Genomic DNA, 21236 nt, shown 5'->3' with positions numbered 1-21236 from the left:
CCTCATTGGCTTTCTATTGCATAGAGAAGAGAAAGAATAGAATGACTAAGAATGAAACGGACTGGTACCTTTGAAGAAAGGAGAAGAAAAGAAACGTACCGATTGACAGAGCTGCGATGAAATCCGGACACAAAGCGCCAGCGAGAGAAAACGCGCCGCCAAGTAGAAATCTTGAGCCAATGCCTGTTACTATGCATAAAATATAAATGGAAATGTGACCCGATTTCGCTGGTAAATATGCCATGAAAGGGGTCAAGACAATAAAGACAAAAACACTCATCCATCCTCCAAAGAGCAAGACCCCCTTCCGCAGTGCACCGATACAGAGTAAGAAAACTTGAACAGCCAGGCCGGACAGTTGGAACGCCGAAAAGACAGACAAATCGGAGAAGCCATGATTGTTGCGTTCCTGAGAGAACAAACTTAGTGTTGTGATCATAGCCGGGGCAAAACCAAAGAGAAACGACCAGCTGACCATGCTGGTGAAGCCTAAAGCGGCAAAACAGGCCACTGAAGCCGTCCATGCAGTAGAATTCACCTCGTAGCCGACTGCGGTGAGAGACGAACCGACAGGACGATTCGCATAATCATAAACAGTACTACTTCCCCCTAAAGACTCAGGACCACGGAAAATATCAAGGGTTGCTCCACGAGCCAGTCTTTGTCCCTGTCCATTTCCTCCTGGCTCACCCCTTTCGATACCCGTTCTTAGACTTCTGCGATCTCCTTCTTCTCCTCCTGCTATGCTACTATTTACAGCCGCCTTTTCTTCTAAACTTCTTGTGTAAACAATCGTACTTGGCCCCGAAGGATACCGAAATGGAGTCCGACTTCCCCCTAGTGTCGGCCCGGTACTTGCTTGGCGTATACTTTCACGCGTTGGGGGAACAACGACTACCTTCCGACGTCCACTTGCTTTTCTCAAGAACCGAGGTATCCACTGTTTCCATTTCAGAAACAAAGGTGGGTGCGAAAGGAAATGAGGAGAAGGTTGTTTTGGAAATAAAGAAGATCCGTGAAGCGATGATGATGATGACGGCCTACTCGCTGCTGGTTCCGATACGGACCTTATAAGAAAAGGCGGTAATCGTGACTGTGAAGTAAGAGAACTTGTACTACTGAGAGCCGTTGTAGCGGCTAAGGATGGACGATGTAGGGCCTGCCGGCTCTTGAGGATGCTGTTACTCTTGCTCAGAGGAGTACAACTGATGCTACGGGCCGGACGAAGTTCATCTCTGCCGCCTCCGGCAAGTTCCGATCCGGACATTCTCCGTCCCCATTGCGAGAAGAAACTCTCATTCGGATTCATTAAAGACGAAACATGAGAAGAAGCTAGTTCGGAGCCCAGAGAAGAGGGATAGCTACGAAAGTGTACTGAGAGAATACGACCACCTCTGGAGTGCTCCGAAGAACGGTCAAATGATGATCTCCTCTCCGGCCGTCTACTCGACGGTTGCTGTAGAGGCACTGCTACGAAATCCATTTCTCTATTTTCCAAAATGGATCTATAGGTAGAAGATCGAGTCCGAATGGAATGAGAGAGATGCTCGACAGGATAAGTGATCAAACAATACAGCGAGAAAAACGCTGTATGGTGCATTCATAGGAAAGAGCTGCGTGGACTTTCCCCCCTTATTCTCCTGTTTCGCCGACTACAACCACTAAAAACAAAACACAAATTTGCTCTCAAGCTCCCAGGAGTGTATGTATGTATGTCTATGAAGAACAAAAACAACAATATCTGGTCCTCTCTCTTCGTGATGTGAAACGTACTCGGTAGTTCGAATGGGTTTCACCGGACAGATCATATTGAACACACACAGACCGCTAACCAGCCTGTGGCGGAGCGGAGGAGAAAACAAACGATAGAAAGTGAATTTCTCGAGTTCAAAAACAGAAAGTGGAGACCCCGGTACAAAGACTAAAACAAGAGAAAGAGGGTCAACTTGGACAGAAAACAACACAGCCTGACTGAACCACCTGGGCTCATCCAGATACAAATCACTCTTTATAAAAGCATAGATAGATAGATAGACGAATAGATAGATTGCCAAGGAAGTTCAAACTTGCCAAGATAAGACGGGGAGTATTGTTTCTTTCCCTCAGTGAGATTTCGTGGCCTAGAGAATGAACATATAGCCAAAACTGGTTCATACAGTTGGTCCATGGACCACACACCACGTGACTTCGCTAACTAAATTCGAAAGAAACTCATCCACTTGAATTTCAACTGAAGAGCGAGAGAGTGCTTTTCCCCGCTGTCCAATCTCTCAACTAGAGAGTGCGGCAGGGGTGAAAGAAATGCCAAAAACAACGCAATCAATATCTATCTCTGAAAGGAAGAGAGAGAAAAGAGTAGGAAGAGAGAAGAAAGGAACCGACGAGAGAGTGAAAAAAAATTTCCTGAGATTTTTTTATGGCTACCTGACGACAATCGACGGTTGGCTCATTGAGACGTTCAAGAAAAAAAACCTACATCCGCGATCTAAGATATCTGACGTACCGGGAGGTGTGTTCCGAAAACAGGGAACTTAACTAGCGAGATATCTTGTTTCGTGATTTCTCTCTGCTCTGCACATCTTCTGTACTGTCGGACAAAAGTGTGGACAAGCGAGAGAGCCCGAGAGAAAAAAGAGTCAGCAAGAGAAGGGAAGAAACCGAACCTCGATTCTTCCGTCCCTGCTCGGAGGCCGTTCCACACCTTCAACAGCGAAAGCCTCTTATTTCCGGTCGACATGGTGATAGGAAAGTAACTAAGGCCAAGAAAGAAAAGAACAAAAGGGTTTCGTTTCTCTTCTTTTCTTCTAGCCGTCCAGCAGCAGTAGAGGAATCTGTTCAGGGGCGCGACTTCACCAAAAGAGGCAGGGAGGAAATGTCCGGGAAAAACCTCGCGCTTTCTTAACTTTTTTTCACTGGATCTTCCACCTCAAGTCTGCTGTACAATCAGAAGGCAAAACGGATAAAACAAATGCCATTACTGACGCGAAGACGAGCAAAGTCAGAAAAAAGGAGGGCTCACTTTGTTTGCCAACGTAGTCGGTCATCCAGCAACACACAGAGTGAGCGGCTATAGATCTACAAGCAGAAGACTGTGAGAGTGCTTGACCGTGAAACTTCTCTGAGGGACTTCGTGTGGTCTATCTTCCTCCAACTTCTTCAGTGCTAAGATTGCTTATCAACCGTAAGGAACAGGCGGGTTTGCATCTATAACTAAAGTCTGTACGGCTAACTGTGATCTTCCTTTCTTTTTCTGCTCATGAGCTACGACGGGCAACCACTACTGATCCTCCGTCACGGCCCTGTAACAAGGAGGCCTTCACTGGCCTTTGTCCCCTACACTTAAGAGGCATAACAGTTCAAGTGTATCGTGCCATAGCTATTTTTTTCTCTTTGTTTTACTACTGTCTTGACAACCAGTCAGCTGACGTGCTTTCGCCAATAGTGAAGGAGGGTATCTTGGGCACTTGACCTCGCTGCTCTACGGGAGGACCTCGTTCTGAAATGATCTTTTCTTACGGAAATCGAGTTTTCAAGGCTTGTTTCTATGAAGAGAGACCAGACCATATGTGTTTAGTATCACACCTTTGTACCGGTTGGAGAAGAAATCTCGATTGTCCACTCAGTTTTCTCTGTTCTCCATGAGGTGTTTGCGAATGGAGAGACGGGCTTGCTCGAAGAAGAATAACCCAGAGAGAGAAACAGTTCTCGAAGGTCTTAATATCCTTCCTAGCGTCTGACATCTCCTATGCAACACTGCTGAAAACAATCTGGCGAACGAAGGAGACAGAAAAGGAAAGATAGAGAGGAATGATAACTGAGAGCAGCTTACGTTTCGAGGAACAGGACGATAGATAGAGAGGGATACTAAGCGTGTAAATTCGAGGCATTCAGAGGACGTGGTCATCTTCATGAGTCTTTTCAGGAGAAGACCTCAAGGGGTCAAGAAGGACGGGGTAGAAGAGAAAGGAATGCAAGAGGCTATCTCATACTCCATTGTTTCAAGTCGATAGCACGGCGACAACAAAAGGAAGTGGTGAGGGACTTGTCCCTGTCTCTCTGCTATCTAAGCATCGTAGACACTTCCCTGGCTCCAAGGACTCAACTTCAACTCTCTGTTTTTCTTTTCTCTTCTTGTCTTTGTTCCTTGCATTGTTACGCCCCTAGATCCTTCTAGGTTGACTCTATATGAGAGAGTCATCCTCTCTTTTCTTCAAAACATCCCCCGACGTCTGCTCGTCGCGCCACTCGACCTAATGAATCTCTCACGCCCGAGAAACAACCTACTTCTACGGTTTCTCATGTAGAGAAATTTCGCATCTTCGTTTCTCAGTAGAATACACTGAGTTGTACGTGACACACTACGGAAAGGAGACAGGAGATTCAGAAGGTTAGGGCCGGAAGAACGCCTAGCTGAAAATCGATGTGTGTTGTGTCTCTCTTCTCCTTCGCTCGATTTACGTCTCCTTCTCTCTCTTTCATGAAGACGAGAAGGTAAACCTGTTTGCTTCTTCTCTACTTCTTTTTCGTTATCTCGCACCTCATCGTGAAGTTTCTTATCTCTACAGAAACACATAGACACACAACCGTCGAATTGCGAAGGTCTTCTTCCCGAGAAGAGAGAAGGACGGAGCCGTGGAGATCAATAGGTAGAGAGATGGGTAGAGAGGCGAAGACGTGAAGAAGAAACACAAGCTACTTCGGAAAAGTCCCAACTTCGAAGTTGAAAAGAACTTTTCTCTCTCCTTTTATGGAGGGGGACCCAACCAACGGTAAACACTCAACTCTCTGTCTCTTCCTTTCTTGAGGTCTTTTTTTTGACGGCGCATGCAGTGCCTTCGTTTTCAAGTCACTCGGTCGGCTTTCAACTCAACTCAAATTTCTCCTTTCTTTGTTTCTTTCTTTCTTCATTCTCTCGCTCGTAAGCTTGGAGAAGAAGAATCTTTCTTTCTTGTTCACTTGCCTTCTCTTTCTCTTCTTTCTTACTCACCTCAGCGTCTGTCGTACACATGAAAAGCGACTACTAGGTAGTAGGACTGAGGCACTCAGTATGAACCTATCTATCTATCTATGTATCGACCTATCGATCTTCTACCCGTGAGAAGCGGATCTTTCCACGATCGGGTTCTTCTTCTTCTTCACACCTTTGAGAGCATTTAAGTCTATTTCTTGAGTCTTCTCTCAAGTTTTCTGTGGCCTCCTTGCTCTGGTCTCCTCTCCTCCTTGTGCGTCAACCTCCTACTGTTGAACTGACGTCACTTTCCCTTCATCTCCTGTCAGAATGACTTCTTACTTCTCCGTCTTGTCCTCTCCGCACATTTACTTCGTCAGATACGTTTTTTCTTTTCCGTGTACATCCAAGAGGGTGAGAAAAGGTACAAGAGATAACATACCTTTCTTTCGGTTCTACAGATAGAGACTTGATTTTCCACTCAAGCCCAACAAGAGACAGAGACAGAGCTTCTTCAGTCTCTTCTACACGTGGTGTCTCGTCTCCCAAGGACACGACCCGAAGAGGAAAATTACTAAGAAGGGAAAAAATCTTCTCGAACAAGATTCTCCGGCTTCTTCTTCTTTTTCTCTTCTCGGAGGTAAGGAGAGAGAAAGAGCTCCCTGGGCGAAGAAGATGACATGTTTATGTGTATAAGGTCTTCTTCGTCTTCTCTCTCCTTCCCTTCTTTTACGAAGGAATAGAGAGACGGGAGGAGAAATGGAGTAGTTTGACTCTTTTCTTTCCCTCTTTGTCCTTTCTACTACTAAGGTTTAAGATATGCCATTAGTTCCTCTGTTGTCTTTCTTCGTTCATGAAGACTCTGAAATAAAAAGGTGGAGAGGAGGGAGTCTACTCGCAGACGTGAGAAGGAGTTAAACAGAGATGGAGAAGGCAGGAGAAAGAAGTAGGGAGACCACAACCCTGGTGTGTAGTAGAAGAAAGAAAGGTTACCTCATTTCTGCCCCCTTTCCCTCGTACATAGGAGAAGTGTTCTCCTTCTCTTCAGTTTTCTCCTTCTTCTAAGGATCCGCAAGAAAGAAGGAGAAGGAAAGAAAGAAGACATCGAAGAAGAAGAAAGTCGTTGCCATGAACATGGTGGCGACGATAGGAGGCGGAGGTAAAGAGAAAGGACGGAGCGGAAATAAGGGAGCAAGAGCAGGAGATAGAGAGGGAGGTTGTAGTAAGGGGGAGTTTCCTTTCAAAATGAATGGTGTCACTTCTTCATCTTTCTTTTCTTCTCCAAAGTCTTTCTCTTCTTCTTCCATTTCCTCGTCTTTATCTCCCGATCATCATCTATGGATCTCCTCTCTTATCTGGCCAGACATTCCTGTAGATATCTCTATTTCATGTATCTCTATCAATCCGAAAGGAACGTTTCTCGCTACAGGGACCCATACAGGTCATATCTATCTATGGCATTTAAAGTCACTGCATGCGGCTATCTCAGCAACCGCCCCGACAGAAGGAAAAGGAGAAGTGGGGGGCTTCTCTGGGTATAGGAGAATACTTCTTTCCTCATTATCTTCTTCCTCCTCCTCCTCGTCTTCTTTCTCTCCGTCTGAAGTGCACACATTTGTAGGTAAGAAATCCTCTTTGACTGGCCTTCTGAAGGAGAAGGAGACAACATGGGTCTGTGAGAATCTCTCTGGAAAAAGTCAAGATGCTGAGAAGGAGAAAAAAGGGGGGGAGAAGAAGAAGAAGAATGGAGAGAAGGAGAAATGTGAAGAAGGGTACCAAGATGAAGAAGAAGAAAGTAGACAGGCTAGACATTGTAGAGGGGGAGAGAGAAGAGTAGGCGAAGGAGGGCTCGATGATCCTCTTGTCATTCCAAGTGAAGGCAGTATTGAAGAAGAAGAAGTAGAGAAAGACGCCGATACACAACACCTTCGATGTTCTTTCCACCATTCTCCCTCTTCTCCACCGAGGGATATGAGAAAGACAGCCATTCCCCCTGATCTCTCACATTCAGGAAACCATAGACAACCATGTCGGCCTCATCATTTTTCCCCTGTCTCTCATCCTTCTTCTTCTTCGTCTTTTGCACTTCCTTTGCCGTTTCTCCCGCATATGATTCTGGTAAGTGACTGGGGCGGGGCAGCGGCTTTGATCGAGTGTGGGTTTGGACTGTCTTCTTCTTCTCTTCTTCAAGCTAGTAGTGAAGAAGTTCTAGTGTCTATACACTCGGATAATAAGCTCCGAATATGGTCACTCTTAGAAGGAAGATGTTTGTCTGTTACGAAACACTTCCCCTTCCCACTCCTTTCTATGCGGATTCTCTCAGATCGGAGATACGTCCTCTTACATGGATCTACAGGCGTCTTCATCTTTGATCTATGGTGTAGGTGTCGTGTATGCTATCTTTCTTTATCATCTCTATCTTGTCTGAGACACTCAAGTCATATTTCTCCTTCAACGTCCTTTCAGAGAAGTTTTAGTGAACCTTTTCTCTCTCCTATTGATCCATCTACTCCTACGACTTCCTCCACCCCACCTTTCTCCAAAGATAGTCGGAGGGGAGACAGGGGGGGGATCGAGAGAAGAGAATTCGGTCACTCTTATTCTCTTAAATCCTCCTCATCTTCTCCATCGAATGGCTATGAGGGATCTTTTCAAAACTCACAAAAGCAGCAGCAGGAACACCCCCAGCAGTGGCCGTTCTTGTCTTTAGTATCTTGTTCGACAAATTCACCTCCCGATTGCAGTGTACATACAGTTGAGCGTCTCCGCTCGTTTTTCCCGGATTTTCTTCTTCCTCCTCTTCATTCTTCTTCTTCTTCTTCTCTTCACCACAACACTCCTCCTTCACACGCGAGGAGTTTTGAAAAAGCAGGAGAAGACGAAAGGAGAAAAGATGTGAGAAACCAAGAAGAAGAAGAGCTAGATACACTTCTTCAACAGTATTATAGTCAACAGAATGCTACCCCGGTGTCTTCAGACCCTTCTTCTTCTTCTTTCTTACCGTCGATCCTCGAACAACCTATCGTTGTCGCAGGTGTAACTCCAGAAGGACGTGTAGCTATATGGGATTTGCGGCCTGTCCTCCTTCTATGGGAACAACAGCAGAGAGAGCTAGATCATCTAGGAGGAGCTTCTTTATTTCATGGGGGAAAGAGGGAGTATGTTGTCTTCAGTCATCTCGTTGTTGATGGACCTCGTAGAAGAAAGGCTCGAGCTCAATCATCTCCGACTAGCCATCATCGAGCTACAACTGTCGATAGCGGATATAGGAAGAATGCCGCTGAGACAGAAGTCCAAAGAGAAGGGAGAGGAGGAGGAAGAGGAGAAGAAGAAAGAGAAGGAAAAATCGCAACGGAGAAGTCAGGAGGGAGGGGTGTAGTAGCAGTAGCAGGGGAAGGAGTTCATAGATTAGGAGGAGGATCAAGGACACGCCTGAGGAAACATTCGTTGAACGCTGGGGGGCGCTATGATGATGGAGTTGCAAGTCCTTTGAAAGGGAGAAAACAAGGAGGAGGAAAAGGTGGAGAAGAAGACGATGGGATTCTAGGCCCGGGGTCTGCGGTCTTACAGCCTATGCGAACGATGTTCGGGGGAATGTTTCGAGCAGGGGGAGGCGGGGGAACAAGTACAGAGGAAGCCGAAGAAGAAGAAGATAATAATAGTAATAGTGGAGGACTCAACACGAACCCCCCAAGAGGTGTCGAGCCTATTTACCTATCTCCTGTTTGTTGCCCGGTAAGACACCTCACATGCACAAGTCTAAGAAGAAAAGAGGATCTCTGCTGGAAAGCCTGCTAAGAGGAGGGTGGCTGCCACAAAAAGAGTCTCTCGCCGAAATAAGACATAAGGACGGACACGACGCCAGACCGCATGCATGAGAGGTGTATGTACACCCGAATCAGTAGATAGTTGGGAGGTGTACGTACACCCGAGGCAGTGGATTGATAGGGGGTGTGTGTACACTCGAAGCAGTAGAAGGTTGAGACGTTTTTCCAACTTCGCCGTCTTCTACATACGTATATCCGTGAAAATCCTCATGATCCAGTCATGCGCCACTCCGTGCGTTTCTAGCTAGCTGCATAAACGATCTTTTCGAGCATAAATGAGATCGACCTCGTTTGTCCCCAGTTCTCGTTGCTGTTTAGCAGAGAGGGGATAAGAGAGAAGGGCTATGTCTTGGTAGTTTCTCTGATCTTGTGACTCTTTTTGTCTGTAGGAAAACTTCATGGTTGAGGTAGGAGGCAGCGGGGTGTCTTCCCAGCTAGCTGTCACGACTTCATACGTTTCAGTCCTAACTCCTCATCGACTTCTTGTCTACCATCGACGAAACTGCGATCAGTTGTCTTCTTTCTCTTCTATCTTCTTATCTCCATTGTATGAACTCTATCTTTCGATTCCGGCTGCTCCTCTCTATTCTTCTTTTCCTCCTTCTTTCGTACCCACCTTAGGAGAATCTTTCTCCTCGTCTCGCCACACCAACCTCAACGAAGACGCTTCTTTCTCTTCTTCTTCTTTCTCTTCTTCTTCTTTCTCTTCTTCTTCTTCCCCCTTTGTGAATTCTCAGCCTCAGAAACGATCACCCCCCCATCCTTCTCCAGAGACATGTAAAGAAGGGAGCTTCATTCCATGGATAGGAATGCATATCTTACCATACAGTCCATCTCTGTCTACCTTATTGCAGACCTATTCTTCATATAGTCCTTCAGTATCAAAAGAGGTAAAGTCTCGACAAGAAGTTACATCCTCTTCTTCTTCTTCTTCTCTTCCTCCTTCTCTTCTAGAAAGCCGTCAACTCCATGGCTTGCTTAGATCGAATGAAAAAGAAAAGCTACGGTTTGCAAGTGAAGCCCCCTCTGAAAAGACGGCTTATAAACGAGAAGAAGCAGTGGAAAGAAGTCCTTATAAGCATGACAATAATGACGTGTTAAGAAAGAATAGAAATATAGAGACATCTGAAAGTTTTCTCTTAGCATGGAGAGCTGATGGAAGCGTCTATGCTTTTCCTTTGCCTCTGGTCCTCCACGGAAGAGGGGAGAGCGAGGAAGAAGGAAGAAGAAGAATGTTGTTCTCTTCTTCTTCTTACAGTTTAGATGGATATCAAGAGAAACCGATAGGAACGTTTAGTGAACGTGAGAAAGGAGGTCAAGGCCGTCATGCTGCAATTCATCTAGGTTACATACCAGATGCTTTATTAGGAGGTGAAGATACACCTACACCTATCTTTCTTCCTCTAAGCTCTTCTTCGTCTTCTTCATCTTCTATTCCTTCATCCAATCCTCCCTCTCTTCCTAACTCTCATGATAGCCACATCGAAACACTCAAGAACCCTTCTTCTTCTTCTCTTGGAGGACTTCTCATGATAGGGGTTTCCTTGAAATGTCCCGAGAGGGTGACAATGGGGTCATGGAGGACATCTTCTATCACATCTCTTCCTTCTTCTTCTTCTTCTTCTCCTCCTCAGGTTTGTCAGTCTCACCATCACCACGTTCAGGGCAGATCCACGTCATCTATTCTTATCCATCATGCTCTTTCAGAAGAAGAGAAAAAGTATCCTTCCCCTGGATACGCCTTCTCTTCTTCTTCTTCATCTTCATCTGCATTTCCTTCTCTACATAGTCAGCAGCAGGGAGCAGCCGCTTCGCATGCGCCGCTAGCTGGCCACGCTCGCTTCAGCGGAGAAAGAGGAGGAGAAGAAAATGAAGAAAGAAGAAGAGATTGGAGATCTATACAGTTTTCTCTTCATACGTCTTTTAACCTAAGAAATCTATGGAGACTTCCGTCTATCCTTAAACCGAGTTTAGAACGTACCCTTCATCCACCTCATCTACCCACATGTCTTGAAGATCTTTTTTCTTCTTCTTCTTCTTCTTGTCAAGGAGGCAAGATAGAAGATTCCCCGAAGAAGGATACGAGGGGTGGTAGCTTGATGTATCGCAAGTATCTTTCCTTTATCCAGTACTTTCTTCACTATCTCGAGTTCACACATACGGATTCTCTTCATGACGCTTTCATCCAGGAGTCCCTCGTGCCGGCTCTCTTCTCACATCTCTTTCCTGCATGCGATTTCTCTTCCCCACCACCAGAGAAGGCATCGAAAGATAAGGAGGGAGAAGCAGAGGAAGACGAGATAGAAAGAGATTCTCTGAAGCTTTCACAAGGAGAAGAGCGCCTGAGAAAAGGTGTCGTGAATGAAGAATCCATGAGAGAAGGTAAAGAGAAAAAGCCAGAGAAGCCTTATAGAAGGGTTCACGAGAATGAAAGTGATCATCGTGAGGCATCAGCTACTAGCCACAAGACGACTAAGAAGAAGATGTCTAGACACGATGGGGATCACCATGTGCTAACGTGGTGTCTCGTGGAATCGAACGGGAGGGTATTTCTCATCTCCAGTTTCTCTGATGGATCAGCGCAAGCTCTTTGCGTGAATCACATCACCTCTCGCATTCGTAGAGCACTCCACCTCCACCCGCTTCCTCGGCATGCTTCTTCCCCGTGTAGGAAAACGCTTCCCACAGGTTCTCCTCATAATAAGAAGATCTCCGACTGTTCTGACCATGAGAAGGTAAATAGCAACAAGCAGAAGAAGACCTCTCACGGTGGACTTCCTAGAGATGGAGATGCTCTTCTTCTTCCTCCTCTTGGTGATCTGAAGAACGCGGGGGTTCCTCGTCCTATACAGGGGGAGGAAGCTTCTTCTTCTTCTTTTTCTAAGGGTGAAAGAGAAAAGAGAAAGATAGAGCCAAGCCGTAGAGAGATCGTAGATGAAGAACGACCTTCTTCGTCTTCTCTGAAAGAACAAGAAAGTGAGAGAGGATCATGTCTCTATCTTCGTGACAACGATAAGATGAAAATGGAGAAAGGACATGACAATGAAGAAGAAGTAGATAATGCAGAAGACGAAGACGAAGAAGAAGAAGACGTCTTCTATCTGAATGGCGAGCCGGTGGTCTCTCCATGGCCTCGAGCGTTACATCTTCTTCCGAGTCTTATAGAGCTCCCTACACCTGCGAAGCATCCCGACTTCTTAACGACGTTCTTCGATGAGTTGGCGTCCTACGTAGATCTTGAAAGAAATAGACATGATGTGACCCAAGCACAAGCGAAGAGAAAGAAGGACAAGAAGAGGGAGATGAAAAGAAGAACGCAAGTGAAAAATACTAGAGAGAAAGGTGGAGGAGGGGGAAGAGGAGGAGAAGAAGATAGAGAGTGGATGCATCCAAGTGAAGTTGCGGAAAGCGTCTTGTCTCTCTCTTCAAGAGAGAGACAGATGAACCAAAAGGATAAGAAATCTATGGATGAAAAAGAAGGAGAAGAGAGAAAGAAAGTAAGAGATGAAAAAGATCTATGGTCTTCAAAATCTAGATGTGAAGAAGAGGAAGAAGAGGGAGAAGGAGAAGAAGTTTTACCATCGACAGTTGATCCTCTTTCATATCGTTCTTCATCTAATCTTTCTTCTTCTTCTTCTTCTTTAGTGTCTACGAAGCGGTCTCTATCTCTAGGTGGGTCCTCTACAACGAAACCTTCTGCCACCTTCCTCTCTGAAGATGAAGAGACACCTTCTCTCTTATCATCTTCTTTCTCTTCTTCGTCTTCTTATTCTTCTTATTCTTCTACATCTCCTTCTTCTTCTTCGTCTCCCTCTTCTTCAGAACATTCCTCTTCTTCTGCTCCTCCCTCTGACAGCGATGAAGATGAATTGGAAGACAAAGAACATTCAGATTCTTCTCTCTGTCCTTCCACATCTTCTCGCTTTCCTTCTTCCTCTTCTCCCTCACATAAGAAGATCTCTCCATCTTCATCTTCATGCACACGTTCTACGTCATCTTCTTCTGGATTTCTTTCTAGGAAACCCTTTCCTTTCCACTCTTCATCTGTCTATACATCTCCTTCGTATATCTTCCCTACTCAGATCACTCATTTCTGCTCGTTAAACACGAGTCTTCTCGCAGGAGGGACGAACCGAGGTGACATCGTCTTTTGGAGAATTCCCTCCTTTACAGTATGCGGGTACCTACCCCGGGTGATGTATGGCCCTGTGACTTGTATGATGCGTGTATTGTCTGTTTACGGAGGTGAAGGAGAAACGCAATTTGATTCGACTTGTTTTCTTGTGGCGGATATCAGTCATCAACTCACGCTTATTGATGCGGCCAAATGCTGCGGGTGTACAGACACCTCAAGTGGCAATCAGCAGACGCATCCACACCATTCTTCTCTCTATCATGGAGGTCATCACAGTAACCCCACAAACTCATCTAATAGCTATGCCCCCCCACCCGAAGGTGCAGGACGAGGACGAGGAGGAGGAGGAGATGTTTCTGTTCAGCAGAATCGACAAGGTCAGACGGGAAATGCAGATCATTCTTCTTCTTCTTATAATAGTAGTAATAGTAGTAGTAGTAGCGGGAAAGAACCGTGTGCACAAGGTTCATCTTCATTTCTCGGGAATGTGTCAACCAAAGGTCTTGTTGAAAGTCCTATGTATATACACTATAGATCATCAACTTGGAGTGTACGTACACCTCAACTCTTAGCGGCAGTTCCGCGTCCGTGTAATTGGTCAGGAGTCTTTCCTTTAGAGCGCATTCTACAGAAAGATGAGCGCGGTCTCTTCTTCTATCAGTCGCATGGAAGAAAAGGTGAAGAGGTCATAGGAGACGGTTCTTCTTCTTCTTCATCTTTCTCTCCTATCTCTTCTTCATCTTGTCGAAGTGTCTTATGTCCTCGATCCATCCGTAAAGTAGCTATAGATATGCTGTCAGATACTGTCTGTTGTATGACAGCATCTTCACATTACTATCTGTGGAAGATTCAGACCGGGAGATTATTGAAGGGAGGTTCTTTATCTCAAATTCCAGGTGTATTTACACCTGACGTTCAGAATGCAGAATCCGTCTATTCGAGAATGTTTCTTCAGAATCCGCTTCTCTATTCTTCCTCGCCGCATCTCGAAATGACGGGATTTGGAGTTGCCTTAGGAAGTCTTCAGCTTCCTTCTTCATCTTGCTGTCCATGCTGCTCCTCCTCTTCTTCTTCTTTCTCTTCGTCTTCTACTCCCCCTGTATGTACACTCCACCATACATGTACATGTCAGAAGACTCCGTCGCTTGCCGCTAAGAAGATGACGAAGAAGAAGATCATCGGTGCAAATCAGAAGTCTCCAAGTGCGTGCAGACCGCTTCATCTTCCCCAACATGTTCCTATCTCAACATCTCACTTTCCTCACGAATCCTCTTCTTCTTTTTCTTCTGGCCCTTGCTCTTTTCATCCGTGTCCTCTACGAGAAGACGAAGAAGAGAGGAATCGATCCTCTTTTTCTTCTTCTTCTTTTATATCTTCTCTTGAATCACATCAGACTCTTCCAAGTGCAGCTGTTCTTCTTCTTCCGTTGTCACAGTTTCTTCAGTCTTCTTCTCCACCCCTTGTTCCTTCTTCTTCTTCCTCTCAGAGAGGAGGAGGGATGGATGGTATGAAGAAGAGTTTGACTTCCGTCTTGCCTCCGCATGCATTAGGTTTATGTTCTTTCTTCTTTCCTTTCGGCTTAAGTTATGTCGCAGATGAAGCAGTGCAGCAGTGTTTCTCATTCATCGTCGCACCTTCATCTCTTCCCGTCGTTCAAGGCGTCATAGGAGCAGATCTCTCTATCTCTTTTCCTCTCCCTTTTCTTCTTCTCTATGGACATCTTTACGATTGGTATCGACAGTCTCTTCATTCTTCTTTTTCTTCATCGTCTGCATGTCTATCGGGAGAGAGATGCGCTTGTACGTGTCCGAGAGGAGAGTGTGAAAGAGAGAGAAAGCAAGAAATGTCTTTTGAAGAAGAGGAAAGAAAAGAAAGAGATAGGGGAGGTAGTCAATTGAAGATAGGAGAAACATGTTGTCTCAACTCCTTCTATCTTAGAGTGAGAGATGTCTGTAGTCACTTTGAAAGACAAGAAGACAAAGAAATCTTCGGTCATAGAAGGACTTGTTTTGAAAGGACAACTGCTATTTCACCTTCTACATGCCATCATTCATCTCTTCCTTCTTTCTCTTCTTGCTCTTCTTCTTCATCTACGATCATGAACTTTCCACCTTCCTCTTCTTCTTGTTCCTGTCCTTCTTCTTCTTCTTCTTCTGTATCATTCTGTTGTTTCGTTCCACGGAGTGATCGTTGTTTCTCCCTCGATCATTTCTTGGAGATCCTCGCGGCAAAAGATCTAGCTGTCTTAGCTCACACAGCCTCGAGAGACTCCCGTTCTTCTCCTGCGTTCCAAGATGACATCTCGCCTCTTCTTCATCTTCATCGGGATCTTCGACTGCTAAGCCTCCAGCAAAAACCTTCCCTAGCCACGGGTCAGAAGAGTGAAAGTTTCTATGACAATTCCTTACCTCGATCTCTCGCTGCTTCAAACACGCCTGCATCTCTACGAGGAGGAGGAGACGGGGAGACACAGTCAACCAAAAGAGATCTCCTTCCCCCTACGGCAATCTCTTCTCCTTCTTCCTCTTCTAATGTCTATGCTTCTATCGTAGCTTCCTTACGTGAGAAGCTCCCACGTCTTTCACAATATCCTCTTGTTCTGAGAGCCCTCTTTCATACAGGTCCACCTACCTTCACATCACAGTTCCAGCTCTATCTTAAGAAGACATCCTTTGCTTCTTCTCTGTCTTCTTCTTTTAGTAAGAGATCCGTGAGGCGTTCGTTCAACTCGAATCATCTCTTCAAGAAAGACAAAGTCGGTTTCGTAGATGAAGACGAAGGCTTCGATCACGATCAAGAAGAAGAAGGAGAACAAGGTGGGCGAGAGAAGAGAGAAGGAAGAAGAAAGGTCATCACAGGCGTTGAAAGTTTAGAACTCTGTGGTCTACCGTATCGTCTTTCACAATGTTCATTGAGAGACCTTCGTATGTGTACATCGTCTTCTTTTTCTTCATCTTCTCCATCCTCCTCATCTTCTTTCTTTTATACTTCATCCTTTTCTTCTTTTCCTCCTCTCGCTCTTTCTTATGAAGGCTTAACTGATCTTGTAGGAGGTGGTGGCCGGGCTAGTTATCCTCCTTCTCCCCATACACCCGGTCGTTGCCGTCCTATACACGAAGCTTATTCTTCTTCTTCCTCTTCTTCATCGTCCTATGTGCAGTCTTACCATAACAATCCTCTCCTCACAAGTAGGGTGGATGGCGAGACTTGTTCTTCTCTTTCAAGTCATCTATCAGGAAGAGGAGAAGACGATGCTCTCGGCGCTAGAGGGGACTATCGACTTTCCCGCTCTCTACAGGAGAGTCGTGGGAGAATCGATGCTCGTTCCTTTTCACATGATGAAGGGGGATCTTCATCTCTTCATGAAAGAGAAGGAGAAGGGTTCATCTTTGGAAGTTTCTTAGGGACATCCCCGTCGGCCTTCTTATCAACTTTCTCTCTTTCTAGGTCCGTACCATCTTCTTCTTCTTTTCTTTCTCCCTCCTCCTCCTCCTCCGCCTCCTCGTCGGCCCTGTCATGTTCTGGGTATGACGAGAGAATAAGAAATGCAGCAGAGAGACGGCTCTGGGGTATTTTGAATGAAAGGATATCAGAAAGCGCAGTAGCGGTTAATCCTCGGTATCAACTTCTTCAGTTGCAGAATCGAGAGAGATATCTACGGCATCAATTCCTAACGTTACAGAGTTCTCATTCTCACTTAGGACGAGAGATCGCCATACTGATCAATCGACAGGCGGTCATACGAGGTCCTTCTCAGGGGGTTCACGCTTCAAAACAGCAGCACCAGCAGAAAGAGATCTTAGAAAAGAGAGAAGAAAGTGCGGAAGAAGGGACAGGGGAAAGAAGAGGTGTAGAAGGAGAAGAACAGAAGATAAGGATGAAGGGGAAGACTTTTGAGGGAGGATTCTTATCGACACAGGAAGGAGAAGTCGTAGAAAAAGAACAAGACAAGAGAGAGCAAGGACACAGAGAGAAAGAGCACGAGGGGGATCTCCAAGCTGAAGAAGAAGAAGAAGAACAACAGCAGCGAGGTGTACATACACCTGAAATGAAGCAAAGACATATGATACGCATTCGGCATCAATTAGAGAATCTCCATGAGCAACTAGAGCAGATCCGTCACCTTCAAGGTTATCTTAATTCTCTTCTTCTTAATGACAGCAAATCAACTAACAGAGAATCTATCAACTCTACCGGGGGGGGAGGAGGGAGACTGTATATTATACGTGGAGGTACACGCTTAGTGAATATGACTCTCTTTGTATCTGATCCAAGGGAGGACCGTCTAGATATCTCTCTTCTGAAGAATCTCTCGCCTCATAACTCTCTTCATTCTTCATATATCTCTAAGGAAGATGAAGAAAAGGAGGCCACGTCAACGCCCTCCCGTCAAGACTCTTCACATCGATCTCTCCAAGAGAAGAAGCACATGGGTTCTTCTCTTCGTCAAAGCGAATCTAGCCAGAAGAAGAGAAGAGAAACCACCTCCCTCATCCGTTCTTCGACGGAAAGAAGTCTATGGGTACGGCCACTTCACTTTTCGCGCTTCTCCGCTAGACCCTTGGGAGACAGAGGGACAGCTAGAGACAGAGAGGAAAGAAGCGCTCTCACTCTTGCGAATCCCAGGAGGAACAGTAGTAGTGGGGCTTCAAAGGAATCTTCTTTTTCTTCTTCGCGTCATCTTTTGCATACTTCTCCTCCTCCCTCGTTTCTCGGGAAGACAGTTATGTTCGGAGGGTGGCCGTTACAGCGCTTTGTTTTGTGTAAAGATACATCTTTAAGCTCTTCTCCTTGTGGGGATGTCTTGCGATTTTCCTCGGGTGTCATATCGTCTCCTCATCTGACAGGTTTGGTAGCTTTATCTTTCACTTGTCTCTTAACTGCTGCTCTCTTACCTTCTCTGACACCCCCTCCTCCGTCAGCTTCTTCACGTGCGCTTCTTATAGAGATGTTTTATGATGCCTTCTCTCTCGATTTCTTTAGTCAGAAGACTTTTCTCAACTTTGGGTCTCTTTCTTCTTCTTCTTCTGGGGTGGCGAGAGAAGGACAGGTGGGGAGCTCAGGTGTTGATCGAGAAAAGAAGATCGTAGAAGAAGTAGAAGAAAGACAGGAGAGCGGGACAGAAGGAGAAAGAAGATTGGATGAAGGAAGAGAAGAAGATCTCGAGAGACGAGGAAATCGTCCCTGGGAGAAGGATGAGAATGAGAGAAAGATGAAGGGCTGTCACAAGATTCGAATCGATGGCGAATCGATTGTCTCCTCTCTCATGACACTAACCGATCAATGCTCTTCTCCCAGTAGGACACCTACGACTGAAAGGAAGAAAAAGAATTCCTCCTCCTCTTTTTCCCCGTCTCTTCTCTTGTCATGGAATCGTTCTTCTTTTGATAAGCCGATTTCTGTGCCTCCTTCTTTGTGGCTTCTAGCTCAGTGTCTCGTGAAGAATCTTTCTTCTTCTCCCCCTCCTTTATCACGTCTGTCTACAACAGCTAGCCATCACCCTTGTCATCCGCCTCAGACAGGCGCTGCGGTGTATGTACACCTCGGAGCTTGTCAGGTCTTGCGACATCTCATCTGTCGAATGGATAAGAAACAGCTACTTCCTTATATCGACCTCTCTTTGCATATTCTTGTCTCTTCTGATCATATATGTGACTTGGTCGCGGCCTCTTCTTCGTCAGCGCTGGCAAGTACACGGGGAGAAGGTGCAGGATTGAGAGAAGGAGAAGAAGCCATTCCGACACAGCAACAAGGTAGTGGGGTGACTATAGCGGGATTTCTATCTTTTGCATCTTCTTCTTCTTCTGATCTATCATCTTCTTCATTGTTCTCGGGGCTATTACACACGACGAGAGGAAGAAGAGGAGGAAGTCCTACGATGAAAAGAGGTCTCTCTTGCGAAGAGATCGTAGGAGAAGAGATAGCTGATCTACCTCCTAATCTTCTACATGACTTTGACCAAGTAAGCAGCTCTTACTATTTTCCTATCTTTTTCTTCTTTCATCTATTCTCTCTCGTACCGCTCTCTTTGCTTCTTATCTCTTTCTTTCGCTCCTCTGTCTTCCTTCTCCCTCTTCTTTCTTTCTTCTTTTCATTCTTATCTTTTCCTTCCTTCTCCTCTCTTTCTTTCTTTCTCTTATCTTCCTTCGCCGCTGAAGCGAGAATTTCTTTTCTTTTCAGCTTTGTTTCTTCTCCTAGTCACGAATAGAATCGTCTAGCTGTCGTCCCTGAAGTATCGACCTCTTCTTCTTTATTCAACTTATCTTCTTCGTCTCTCTCTTTAACTGTATAGCTCTCTTCACGGTGATCGGTTGCTTCTTTTTCACATAGACCTTCTTCCTTCAAACGACTTTAGTGAGATGCCATACATCTTACATCGCTAAGAGAGGGAGAGAAGAGACAGCACGAAAAGAGACAGCACAGCCCTTCTCCCCACACACTGTCATCCTCATGCTTCTTCTTCTTCTGTATCATCTTTTTTATTTCCTAGAAAGGCGAAAATGAGTGCTCGTCATCTTCTTTTCTTCATCTCCTGCTTCTTCTTCTTCTTCTCTGTCGTTCTTTCTTCACTTTCTATTTCAGTTGTGTTGCTATCATTCATCCCTACACAATCGACAGTCTCTCTTTCTCACTCTTTCTCTCTTTCTCACTCTTTCTCTCTTTGCCGAGGGCCCTAAACATGTTTTTGCCTGCCTCCACTTCAGCATACAAGATAGGTGCTAGAGGCCCCTCATTCCCAGTCTTCTGCTATGCAGTCAGCGAGCCACAAAAAAGGCATTCTTCTCTTCTTCAGTCTCTCATACACACATTTCATTTTTGTCTTTCTATCGATTCCCCTTCCTCTACCCTTATCTATCTCTCTATCTGCCTCGCTCTATATATGTATGTCTATCCATCCATCGATCCCGATCTTCCTCTCTCTGTCTATCTCCCTCTAACTAGCTTTGCCTGTCTTGAGTCTGTCTATGTATCTCCCTATCTATCTCTATTTGCATATCCTATCTATGTCTGTCTGTATGTATCTTAGGATGCAAGAGTCGATACTGCTCTCGCCTTGATGTCTCTCATTCTCTATGAGCGCCCCGACCTGTGTTGCAGTAAGCTCCTTCAGCCTCTCTCTATCTCAATCTCTCTCTGTCTCTATCTCTCTCTGTCTCTATCTCTCTCTGTCTGTATCTCTCTCTGTCTCTATCTCTCTCTTTATGTCTACCCTTCTATCTATCTCTATCTTTCTATGTATCTCTATCTCTCTCTGTCTGTATCTCTCTATCAATAGCCGTTTCTTCATCTTCTCCTCAACTTCTCTGACATGTCCATTCACATCGGGAGAGAGAGGTCTCCTTCTATCTCATCTTTTTCTTCTGAAGGATGTATCCATCAAAAGCCCAGAAGAAATGGATGAACGGACAAGAGGAGATCTCTTCGTCTTCTTCTCCTCCTCCTCGTCTTTTCATTCACCGTCTTTAACACTGAGCTCCATCTTCTTCTTCTCTCTGTCAACGCTCTTCCCTGTATCCATACTCATACATACGTATTTCTACATCTCTATTCGCATTCGTACATACATATGTCCATATTCATACATACATGCGTACACAGAAAAAGATCGCTTCTTCTCTATCTTCTCGTAAGCAGGTACAGTGAAAAGAACGTGGAAGCAGAAAGAAGAAGAGGAAATTGTCTTCATCTGTCAGAGTGGAGAGAAAGTCAGTTGGGTCATCTAAACGGATAATTCTTTCTTCTCTCTATCTCTCTCTCCGCTTTTTTCTCTCCTGTCCTACAGTCGGCTTATATTCGGAGAAACCAACACCGCCTTCATGCATATTAGACGTGTGTGAATAGGGATTTGCGAGTCAGATCGATGCTGTGATATCTCTTGTGATCCTGGCGGGCTTTTCTCCCTCTCTGATAGACATGTAGCACTACCAGAAGAAAGAGACATGTCTATATACCAGGCCAACTCTCTCTTCGTCTTTCTCACCTCGCATGCTTCTTCCACCTCTTCTTCCTTTGCCGTTTTCATTCTTTCCTCTTCAACCCTAGCAGTAGGGACTTGCTTGTTCTTTTCTATTCGTGGCTCTTCTTCGTACTTTTCTTCTTGTTAGCTATCGATGCGGTATTCTTCCTGTCCTCTCGGAGAGAAGAAGAAAGATGAGTTGCTCTTATTACAAGGTGTGTAGAGATGCACGTACCTGTGAAGGCATTATAGCCAAGGAGGGCTCTAGAGTGCGTCAGGTCATTCTTCAAGATCAGAGTCTTTACCTATCATTCTCTATGTAGATACACACACCTAACATAGAGGGCGCACATAGACATATTTGTATAT

General features: G+C 45.3%; 1 protein-coding gene across 1 annotated transcript; it reads left to right on the top strand.

The window, feature by feature from the left end:
* Positions 1-4901: 4901 nt before the first annotated feature.
* On the top strand, positions 4902-20005 carry CSUI_008270 (wd g-beta repeat-containing; the record flags this gene model as incomplete). The annotated part of the gene is made up of 3 exons (XM_068068404.1): positions 4902-8683; positions 9165-18872; positions 19938-20005. Coding segments are annotated over exons 1-3 (12381 nt in total), but the record flags the coding sequence as incomplete, so codon positions are not given.
* Positions 20006-21236: the final 1231 nt, after the last annotated feature.

The sequence above is a fragment of the Cystoisospora suis genome (assembly GCF_002600585.1).
Source record: "Cystoisospora suis strain Wien I chromosome Unknown contig_4595, whole genome shotgun sequence".
Lineage (NCBI taxonomy): Eukaryota > Apicomplexa > Conoidasida > Eucoccidiorida > Sarcocystidae > Cystoisospora > Cystoisospora suis.
Note: the sequence above shows the minus strand (reverse complement) of the source record. Positions and strands in the feature narration are given on the sequence as shown.